The sequence below is a fragment of the Octopus bimaculoides genome, chromosome 2, assembly GCF_001194135.2.
Source record: "Octopus bimaculoides isolate UCB-OBI-ISO-001 chromosome 2, ASM119413v2, whole genome shotgun sequence".
Taxonomy (NCBI): domain Eukaryota; kingdom Metazoa; phylum Mollusca; class Cephalopoda; order Octopoda; family Octopodidae; genus Octopus; species Octopus bimaculoides.
In genome coordinates this window covers 144,375,519-144,387,901 of record NC_068982.1, presented here as the reverse complement: position 1 = coordinate 144,387,901, position 12,383 = coordinate 144,375,519, and the positions used below count along the sequence as shown (strand labels likewise).

Here is a 12,383-nt window from a genome sequence, read left to right as displayed (position 1 = left end):
TAGCACTGTTTGCCATTTGTTCATTGAGTACCCTATGTATTTTATAATAATTATTATTATTATTATTATTACTATTATTATTGAGTGAGAGAGCAATGCATGCCATCAAAGTAACACTGGGGTAAAATATACGAAACTCAGTATACCCATTGTGACTTCCCGACTGATAAGGCTACCCTAGGCACATGCATCACAACCATATGTGTGTGACATTATGATCTCATATCAATGCATGACCTTGCAGGTAGGGTCCAGTTAGAAGTTTGAGTAGCCCATCCCACTCAAAAGGTTCTTTAATAAGGGTTGTTTAAGGATGTTGAACGAAACACCCATGTTTTCAGAGGTGAATTATCCAAACCCCAAAGGATTCCTCTACTATTATTATTATTATTATTATTATTAAGTATGATTTTCATCTTTATTAGACTATTAATTATAATAAATTTCAACATTGTATCGCCATTTTACTTTTCTGTTAGCTGCAAAAATTAAATATTTCTTTGAAATATAAAGGGAAAAATCTGTTCTCAGTTTTTGATAAATGGATTCAATGTATTTGATAGTTCTTAATATAGTAGTGCAAATAAATTAGAGGAATAAGGCATTGTTATTAACTGTATAGGAAATGTGCTTAAGATTAACTCATTAAAATGGTATTAGATTTAGATAAGGCCTCTCTTAAATTTTGACGAAGGCTTTGTTTTGACATTTTTGAATTATATACATCAGAACAGACACTAAATCACTCATCTTCCAGTCAGAAAAGATATACTGGAGAATATATGATATCATCATCATCCTTTAACATCCACTTTCCATGTTGGCACGGGTAAGATATTTATCAGATATTGTTCTACAGAGCTACTTTATCAACAAAATTAGAATATCTCACTAATATCTTATAATTGATGATGGTTTATGATTTAATGTTAAACACAATTAGAATTTCTGACTAAAATGGCTTTCAGACTTAGAACAGTTTGGAAGAAAGTATCGTGCTCTAAATGGAATTAGTATATATCAAGAAAACTGTTGCCAGTTTGATGTTTTGAGGAAATGAAGGAGCCTCAATGATGTTGCTCAAGCTGTTAGAAGAGAGCCAAATCTTTCCCTCCTGTCTTAGAAGAAAAGAAAGGATACATTGGATGAATAAATATAGTCCTAGGTGTGAGACATTTCTCAAAAAAAAGATCAGGTGTTTCATTGCTAGAATGCCTTTGACCACTAAGGATTGACCTGTGGTTAAATGATGGTGTTTGCTATTTGTGTACAAATTATGTAGGAGTGGCTGTGAAACTAAGTCCTTGAATATATATATATATATATATGTGTATATATATATATGTGTATATATATATATATGTATATATATATATGTATATATATATATATATATATATATATATATATATATATATATATATATATATATATATATATATATATATAAAATCAATTGTTTACATGCCTCTTATTGTTCTGTTTGACATGACTTCATTAATTTAATTATAGCCATTTTGACTTCTGTCACTGATGTCCATAGAGAAATGTGTGAACTTCATGGAATGTCATTTCTCCTCCATAAAACTATTTTGTTTCATTAATATCTTTAAAAGAAAACCTTAGTGACTTCTACTTTCGTATAATGGTAAAGTTGAAGCAGCGGAATGTTTTGCACATTTTTAATGGTTAAGTTCCAAGTAACATTTGACGTTTGTGCAACCTCACATGTTTTGTTCATTATTTTATCTTTTCTTGTATATATATATATCTTGTGGGCTAGTAAATGATATCATATCATCTGAGTGATAACAAGGTCTTATTCATTCAACTGAGATAAGAATGATCTCCCTAGATTGGGAACCCAAGTCAGAAGTCCTGGAAATGAATAACACTAAAGACGGTACTTTGAGACTAGTGGAAGTTTATTCCCCAACTAGGGCTGGTAGCTAGATATCTTCAAGTACTTACAAGCATTATAATGTATATATCCTACACTTTAATTTTAGTGGGCAATTGGAGTGGCATCTTAGACACATGCTAGGATTGTATGGGGATAGCTGTGGTAAGAAAGGAAGGAAATAATGTTTGTTCAGTATAAACTCTGTATTCATAGCAGTGCTATCAACTTGGCTTGTCTACATGAGCAGAGAGGAACAAGATTATGCAGCACGTATTCATTCAGTGTTTGATCATTGCTAACTTCTGGAGTTTTCTTTGTTTGTATGGGTTACAAAACAAAAAATGCAAGAAAGAAATGAACTCTAATGAATCGGACTTAGCTTTAATATAAAGGCTGAAAATCTGTCTACCAACCTGGTGATATGCTTAGAAAAGCAATTCTGGGTTTGTTGTTACTTATTTACATATGGTTTTTACTAAATATCAGTTAAATAGTTAACCTTTTCATTTTAATGTTAAATATAATTTAATCCAGCGTCTGTTTTTGATGAAAGCCCTTCTCTCACTTCATAAAATCATTCCCTCAACAGAATTTCATTGATTCAAAAGATAGTCAATAGTTCTAAATGCCAGAGTTTGGAATCAGATTTTTATTAACATTATTTTACATATTTGTTCAGTTGAATACATTATAACACTTGTTTTTAATTTTAATTTGAGATGCAGGCATGACTGTCTGGTTTAGAAGTTCAGGTTCAATCACACATTGTGGCACCTTAGACAGTCTTCTACTTCAGCATCAGGTTGACCAAGACTTTGTGAGTGAAATTTGGTACATAGAAACTATACAGAAGCTTGTGTGTGTGTTTCTAGTGGTAACATTGTTATTGTCTGTATTAATAATACATTCCACAGCTTGGCAATTTGATGTATGAATGCTAGCAGTATTCTGTTTTCTTTTCATTACTTGTTTCAGTCATTTGACTTGCGGCCATGCTGGAGCACTGCCTTTAGTCGAATCAAATCGACCCCAGGACTTATTCTTTGTAAGCCTAGTACTTATTCTATCAGTCTCTTTTGCCGAACCGATAGTTACGGGGACCTAAATACACCAGCATCAGCTGTCAAGCGATGTTGGGTGGGGGAACAAACACAGATACACAACATATACACATATATATACATATATATGACGAGCTTCTTTCAGTTTCCATCTACCAAATCCACTCACAAGGCTTTGGTCGGCCCGAGGCTATAGTAGAAGACATTTGCCCAAGGTGCCACGCAGTGGGACTGAACCCAGAACCATGTGGTTGGTAAGCAAGCTACTTACCACACAGCCACTCCTGCACCTATAAAGTACTTTACTTGAAAAAAAGACAAAAAAAAAAAAACAAGCAATTTGCATTAGGAAAAGTATCCTGCCATTAAATTCTGTCTCAAAAAATCTTATCAAAACCCATACCAGCTTGGTAAAAGTGCATGTAAAAAAGATGTTAGTGAGCTGATGATGCTTCGTAGTTACAACAGAAACTTGAGCTATTGTTATATAAGCTTTGTCACCATATTATATTTATTTTATGTGACAGACATTTTACCAACATTAAACCAATTATGATTATACTAAAGACCAACTGTTTTAATTTATGTATTGAATTTAAAAAATGATTTTTTGCGAATAACAAGAAAAATGCTTTGTTAAGTAACTCCTTGCTTCATCGAAACACTTGCAGTGTTGTCATACACTGAAAAAAATTTTTCATTTTAGTGTATGGGGCCTATGGGAAATTAACTGATGTTGCTGCTGTGAATGTGACATAAGAATATTCAAAAATGTTGTCTTCAAGGGTAGATACAACAGTACAAATAACAATAATAATAAATTTTTCATTTTTATATTGAATTAAAAAAAAATCTTAACCTCAAAAGCATTTTAGAGGATATAAATTTTTGCAGCCAGCAGTCTGCTTCTAAAACTTCAGATCTGGCTATTGTTAAAATACTGCTCTTAATATATCTCATCTTTCACTAACCAAAAGATGGTGATAATGCAAACAATAGATACTGTAGTAATCTCACATATACACTCAATACGCTGTTCTTACTATTTTTTTTTTAGAGTGAGTCAAGTGAGGAAGAATCTTGGCACCAAAGATATTTGCCTTTGTGTGCAGAATATATGGCTACACTGATATAGATGTGTAATACAAATGAATATTTTCACCACATGCTGGGTGAAAATAATGTTGTGATAGATACAAAACATAGAAACAAACCATGGAAATCTTGGGAAGTAGTAGTGAGGACAGATTTGTAAATGTTGGGTCCCACGTATGAGATGATGGATGCTGTATTGAAAACTCTTTTAACTTCTGCCAGCATTGAGACAACAATGTTTTAGTGTTGAAACAAACAATGCAGTGATTCATGCTACAAGACTCATTGTTTTTCCTTATCATCGTATCTTATCAATGACTATATTTTCTTAAATATCTTAAATTTTATTTAGAAAATTATGAATTCATCTTATTGCATAGATTGGATTCTTTAGGAATAATGTAACTGACAACTATGCATTTCAAGTGTATTTCTAAGTTTATGTTGTTTGGATGTTCTGCATGGTTATCTGCTCTGTTGCATCTCATCTCATCTATCATTATTAATCCTTGATATTTTCTCCAATATGTTCTGACTTCATTTAGCCTGTTTATTTGGTGTTTTCAGAGACCAGTCAGTTGAACAGTAATCCTTATTCATTCATTTATTTGATAGCTCAACAACTCTCCAAATATCTTTTCAGATGACAGAAGGCCGCAAAACACAGGTTATTTTGCTGGATGAAAACAGGCTTGATATCACCATACAGGTAAATATAATGAAATAGTATTCAATTAATTTCCATTAACCCAGTTAATGTTATTACTATAAAGAAGTCTCTAAATGTTTGGTTTACTAGCTTATTATTTGTGTTCATTTGACTTTCTTTCATTCTCCTTTAGCAATATTTGAATTGACATTGACACTGGTATTATTGGTTCAGTTGTGATGTACAAGATCTTTTACTCATGTATGTCTTACATGCTGAAGTTGATAACTTAAGATCATTAATGGTTACTTGATCCTATTATAACCTTGACCTCAATCGTGTTTTCTTCTCTTATATCATAGCTAAAGTAATGCTTTAGTATTAAAAGTGCTGCATCAGCCCCTTCAAAAAATGTCATTTTATAACCATATTCATCACAGAGAAGCTATTATAATTAATTGCTCCTTTCTGCACATGATAAATATGTAAAGCTTAGTGTATGGTGGGAAATTGAAAAGGTTCCTGAAAGCTTTAAGGCTTGCAGTGAGATACAGAAAATGGACATTACTCAGCTTTAAATGGAATATTCCAACTATCTTTTCTCAGTGCTACTCTATTTGCATCACAAATCATTTGGATCTGATAATGTAATTGTGTTAATTTCATAGGCCTTATTTTGTTGTATGTTTATATTCATGACAACTGTTAAGAGTGGTGGTGCTATTCAAGGGTTCAAATGCTGTCACTGGTATAGAACTACAAATATTACTCTACATGTTTTTGTTGGAAACTTTAGGTATCATATAAAGACTAGTATTAGGAGGAGGAGCAAAAGAAAAATACTTGATCCAGATGCAAATAATTTAATTTAATCTAACCATTCAAATTGTTATAACTTAATGTCCAATTATTGCTTATGTTTAACAGGGTGTTTGGAGTTGCTGAGGTAAATGAGAAGGGCTTTTTTTTTTGTTCTAAAAAAGAGATTAAAAAAAATGTGCGATTTGAATCATTGCTTGTTACTCATCAGCTTAAATTTTCTCTCAATCTGTGTGACTTTTGTTTAGTGATCCACCAGAATAGCTTTCAGTCTTTCCAAATCAATTTTATATATGTTGCTATAATCTGTGTTAGTTTTGATAAAACATATATACCTATATATTAGTAGCATCCTCATACATATGATAGTAGAGGTAACTCCAGTCTTTGTTGTGTATTTCATGTATTTTGGGGATAGTTTTAACAGCTGTATGCCTACCTCTTTTGCCAACAACCATACAGCATGGACTAGGTGCAATTTATCATTCAGCCATAAATAACACACACACACACACACACACACACACACACACACACTTAGATATTCCTGCATTAAAGAAGCCCACTTAAATCTGTTCTCTTTTTGATATTAGTTCATGTAGTTCAGTCTTTTTTTTTCATTTCATTTACACGCTTTTGAAGTTTTTAAAAATAATCCTGCAAATCTGTACATTTGTACAGCCACAGCTGTATGGTTAAGTTTGCTTCCCAATTACCTGGTTTCATGTTCAGTCCCATTGTATGGCATCTTGGGCAAGTATCTTCTACCATAGCCCTATGAGTAGATTTCATGGACAGAAACTCAAAGAAGCCCATCGTATATGCATGTGTGTATGTTGTACCTTGTCTTTATATCACATGATTGTTGTTAGTGAATGTTATTCATTTCCAATATTCTGAGGAAACATGTTTGACCTGGGGCAAATATTACCTTGCTTGGAATCAGGCAATGGTTGGCAACAGGAAAGGCATCTGACTGTAGAAAATCTGCCTCAATTAACTCTGTTCAATCTCTGCAAGCATAGAAAAGTGACATTAAAATGATGATGAGGAAGATCATAACGTCATCGTTGTTTTGTCTACTTTTCCATGTTGCCATAAGTGGCACAAGTCTTTTGAGGCCCTCTCTATTTAACACTCTTTTAGTTGCTTATGATACATAATGGTATAGTGTTTCTGTTTCAAAACCAGGATAACATTTTTATTTATTCATTCCACCATGTGTTACTCATTTACTAAATATATATCATCAACTAAACTATTTCTAATAAGCAAATAGCCATCAGGAAGAGAGATGTACCCTATTGACTTTTATGGAAAGAAAAAATGTGAATTGTGATACCTTGTCTAAAATAACAGCAATGGAGGATTATTTAAAAAGCCAACCAACAAAAGAAATGAGATCACAGAACATGTTTTGCTAGATTTTTAATTGCAACACTAGAACTACACAATTGGTGAATAATAATGTCACTGCTTACAGGTTTCCAATGGGCCATTTGCCAGTTTACTGCATTTATGATGCTGAGAGTGACATGATGGTGTATATAACTCATTGCGCAACAGATATTGCTGAGGACTTCATTTAAAGAACACTGTTTTATGGTTTTAGTGCTCATGTTTACACCCTTTACTCTCTCTCTCTCTCTCTCTCTCATGTGAGTAAGTGATGCATAGAACCAGAGACACAAGACAATTTGGAGAAGAAAGTTGTGAAAGCTGAACGACCCTTCAGTCAGATGTTGATTCATAGAAATGCTAGTTGATTCATTTTGATGAGAAGGAAGAGAAGATATTTACAACAAAGGAGACAACTGGGAGTTTCTGTGAGACAACCTACTGCAAACTACAGACCAGATCTGTGAATGGAACAAAGTTGCACCCAACTACAAAGGTGACAGAGTGGTGGGATGGTATAATAGAGCCATAAAAGCTAAGCTGCAAGCCTATCTAAGCTTGCAGCTTCTATCTAGAATAGAAGAAAATGGGGAACAAGCAAAGAGCAAAATTAACTAGACAGAACAGAATTTGGGTATGGGGTATCTTTAACAAAGAAAGGAGCTTATTGTACAAGGCATGGTAATGTTCTGCAACATGAGAATCATAGGTACAGACATTATAGTTTGTAAAACAGTGTGCATGTGAAAATCAGGTTGTTATTGGAGACATTAGTGGAAAAGTGCATATGAAATTATTGCTGTGCACTCGCCCTAACTTATGCTAAAGAGAAAGAGACATGGAAATGATATGACAAGAGATTGCTAAATAAGGAAAAAGATGAGTTGCTCCCAAATAGATCCAGCAGAGGGACCAGTTACTGAAGTTGAGAGGCTATGCTGTTAAAAGAGCCATTAAAGATAATGAAGGCAAAGAAAGTAGCTGGACCTATGGATAATCAATAAGATACTGGAAATAGCTGGCAAAGTAGAATGTGTGCTGGTCCGTTAGATACTCTGTTGGGTGGCATAGAGAGGTGTCATCTTTAAAGACTGACATAGCCATCAACTGCTACAAGATTAATTTATGTAAGTAGCATAGTAAATTAGAAAGATAATTAATTTAAATGAGATGCAGTTCAGGTTTTTATCAGGGGGTTGTACTGCTAACACCCTCTTCTTAGTGTAGCAATTACAGAAAATGTTCTTAGCTAAGAACAAGCCATTCTACCTAACATTCATTGACCTGGAGAAGGCCTTTGACTGAGTTCCACACTCTGATGGTTTCTCAGAAAACTAGGTGTAGCTGGCTTGTGAAAGCTGTGCAAGGCATGTATGGAATTGCTGCCAAAAAGATGAGTAAGCAACAATTTCAGTAAGGAGACTGTAGAAGAGAAAGACATAGAAAGAAATCATGAAAGCTGAATCTCACAATGATGATGTCAAAGAGCTGCAACAGGTTGTTAGTTGCTGTACTGGAGAAGACATCCCATCACCCCTGCAATCTTAGAACAACAAATATAAAATGATGTGAATATCTGCCTGTTTGTCTCCTGTATAGCATGCATGTGCATGTGTGTGCACACAAGACAGGACTCTGCTACCACCAGGGAAATGGCTGCATTTGGTGTGCTGAAACAGAATGGATAGAAACTCCATGGCATGTACCCAGTGTAAACAGTTGCTGACTGCCTGGGATCACTGGCAAGCTAACAGCAAATGTAGCTTTCCTATGTAGCAGCAGAGGCAGAGGGGCATTAGCATAGTAACCTAAGTAAGAATGGGTTGGAAAAAGTTCAGGGTGCTACCACCTTTGCAACAAAGGGGAGGCAATAAACACTCTCAAAATGAAGGTGAGATTGTATGATACTTCTGTATGAAGTGCATTGTACATGGTAGTGTGACATGGACCTTGAATGCAGGGGATTTGCAAAAACTTGAAAGAAATGAAGTGAGAATGCTTTGCTAGATGAGTAATATTAATGTGCATGAGCAATGGAATACAAATGAGCTGAGATAAACTGAGTAAAAGAGGATTCAGCTACAATGTGCAAGACTGAAGACTGTATCATCATCATCGTTTAACGTCTGCTTTCCATGCTGGCATGGGTTGGACGGTTTAACTGGGGACTGGTAAGCCAGATGGCTGCACCAGGCTCCAATCTGATCTGGCAGAGTTTCTACAGCTGGATGCCCTTCCTAATGCCAACCACTCCGAGAGTGTAAGATGACAAATACTGCATAAAGATATGCTGAATGTTGTAGGTGGACAGTGCTTGTAGAAAGAAAAAAGCCTAGGACAGATGCTGAACCTCACAAAAGAAATGACAAGGGACTATAGCAATTGATGGCATGGAGTTTGGAAGAAAACCTGCACTCTTGTGCAAGTATAGCAGAGACAACATTAAAACAGTTAGTGATGGTGGTTAGGATACTCTCACTGCACTCATCCACTTCTCCTTTCTTTGTCTTTCAGTGACCTTCTTCCTGTAGCTTCTCTGTCACCCTAACAATGCCTCATCTCCCTCTCTTTGCCTCATCAACCTCTACAATATCCTCACCTCTTGTTTACAAACCTTGTAATGAATATATGTAGCTATTCCATTCTGTTGTCAATAAGCTGTAAAGGAGCCATTTTTGTGGGAGTATATATTAGGTATATTAAAAAAAAGATTATTTGAACCTTGAATATTAACCAGAAAATTTCAATATAACAGCTTCTATATGGTTACTTGACTTTAGAAACAGCAGCCATACTCCCTCAAATCACAGTCTGCTGCTTTAGAAAAGAACAAATACATTGAAGAGTACAATCACAAGACATTATCTGAAATAATATGGGAGAGTCGTAGCTGGAACTTCTTTGATTATAGGTCTGCTCAATTGGCTAATCTGTGACTAGACAAGAACCAGAAATTTTCCTGTTGATGCACTTTTAAATGTTTTAGGTTCCTCCTTCTGAAAACCTTAGTTGACCATTCAATCAGTTATTCAATAGCGCGTTCGCATGTACAACTTTAAAATTATTTTGATTTAATTATAAAGCCTGCTCAATCAATTATTTAGGAGTTGTGTTGCTGCAGTAGGTTTATTCATTCATTTATTTAGTGATACTTTATTGAAGACATGATATGAATACTTCAGACAAACTTTAGCCACAGAATATAAATTCATATTCTGTACTTGTTCCATATACTTTTGACATCATTCATTAACCCAAATGAAATTCTTCAGCTGATAGATTTGTTGTTTGGAATCTATTTCTTTCTATTTTGAGTTTTTGTTAATTTCTAGTCTGGTTATTGTAAATCATTTGGACCATTGTTATTAATGCTAATTTTGTATTGTTTACTAAGGTATTGTTTGTATTGTTTGTTAGTAAACAGGAACACAGCCCAAACCAATTCTTTTTAATTATCTTTTTATTTCCTTGTACTGAAAATAAAAAGAAAACTAAAAGGAAATGACTTTATTCTTTCAGCATTTCATTTCATTGCAGTACCACACCTCTTTAGCATTTAAATTCTCTAAAAATCAAGTTGTTATATCAAGCCTTAATGACACGGTGACTATGGTAGCAGCTAAAAAATATCTTTACTAATTCATACAGAAGATTGTGTTCTTTTTCTTTCTCCTTAGTTTCATCATTTTTATGTATTGCACTGCAGAGGGTTAAAAGAAATGTTAAAATTTCACAGTATTATGTAAATGGTATGCTACACATCAAAAGAGGAAGTTTCTTTTTACGTATTTTACAGCAAAATTAACATTTCTTTATTTAAAACATAAATGTTTTGATTCTTTGAAGGAATATTCTTCTTGTGTTAGAGAAGAATAAATATAAAAAAAAGAGAGTGTGTTGAAAAGAGAAATTTCACCCTATTGTTAATTTGAATTGGATCCAGTATTTTCAAATTAACATTCCTCACTTCTTAATAATAATAATAATAATAAAAAAAATAATAATAGTTTCAAATTTTGGCACAAGGCCAGGAATTTTAGGAGAGGGTGCTAGTTGATTTCATCAACCCCAGTACTTAACTGATACTTATTTTATCGACCCTGAAAGGATGAAAGGCAAAGTTGACTAATAATAATAATAATAATAATGCTTTCAAATTTTGGCATAAGGCCAACAATTTTGGGGAAGGGGATAAGTTGATTACATCCAATATTCAACTGATACTTATTTTATCGACCTGAAAAGGATGAAAGATAAAGTCGACCTCAGTGATATTTGAATGAACTAATAATAACTAGCAGTACCTGTGGAAATTCCATGTTTGTTTTTTTTAAAATTGTATGATGGAATTGTATATTTTCTGAATCATTTGATTCTTGTGATGGTGTAAAAGTCCACATAGATAGAATTGGAGGTGCAATCTCAGGGAACCAACATCTCTGAAAGCTATATTCTTATGGCTTTTATTTTGTGAAATGTTCTCTACTATTTTTCATTTAACTGTGGAACATAATGAAAGCCATTATTATTCTGCTTCAGTACATTGGTAATGGTTTAACGAATCTTAATATGGATAATTAAAAAAATCTATAAAAACACCATATCCTAAACCTTTTCATTCTTTCTCTTGTTAGCCAACACCTATTGTTGTCCATATTTTATAAACAAATATATTTTGATTGAGCAGACGATAATTAGTTGCACCAAAGAGCATGCATCAAGTGATAGTTGATATCAAAATTAAAAGACAAAAAAATATCAAAAGCCTACACTTTTCACTGATCAACCACTACTGCCACCTCTTTTAACCAATATCCCTATTGACTTCAGCAGCAGCAGCACTACCACCACCACCACCATCATCATCACATCCTACTTATCTGTACCAAGGCTCAATTCAAGTTATTTGCCAATCGAGATTGTTTTCACTTCTTTTCATTTCAACTATCTGCCTGTTTGTCTGTATATTTCTATCTATCTGTGGAGGCGCAATGGCCCAGTGGTTAGGGCAGCGGACTCGCATGATGATGGTACCCTAGCATGAACACAGCCCTTGGACTAGAACATATGAAAGAGTAACATCCACAGCTATTTGCAAAGATTATTTCACATTAATTTAACTATCAATATATCTAGCCATCCATCTTTCTCTCTTCTGTCGATGCATCTACCTGTAGATAGATAGACAGGTACATCAATGCCATGTTGCCTTCAGTAAACACACACACTCTCTCTCTCTCTCTCTCTCAACTAACTAACCATATAACACAATAGCAATCCCTTTCCCCTGACCCTAACACTCTTCTCTCTCTCTCTCTCTCTCTCTCTCTCTCTCTCTCTCTCTGTGTCTTTCACTTCTACCTTCAACTAACCACATGACAGCATCCCACATTTAGACTTAGATAATGGTTTCAAAGTTTGGTCCCAGGCCAGCAGTTTTGAGGGGAGGGAGCAAGTT

General features: G+C 34.2%; 1 protein-coding gene across 10 annotated transcripts in view; it reads left to right on the top strand.

Annotated features, from left to right (window-relative positions):
- Positions 1–12,383, top strand: part of LOC106875150 (FERM domain-containing protein 4A) — a 355,036-nt gene that overhangs the window by 140,618 nt on the left and 202,035 nt on the right. For all 10 annotated transcript variants that reach the window (XM_052965645.1, XM_052965646.1, XM_014923164.2 and 7 more), the window contains one exon: positions 4,703–4,768. In XM_052965645.1, coding sequence (XP_052821605.1) covers positions 4,703–4,768 — 66 coding nt within the window. The remainder of the gene's footprint in view (positions 1–4,702; positions 4,769–12,383) is intronic.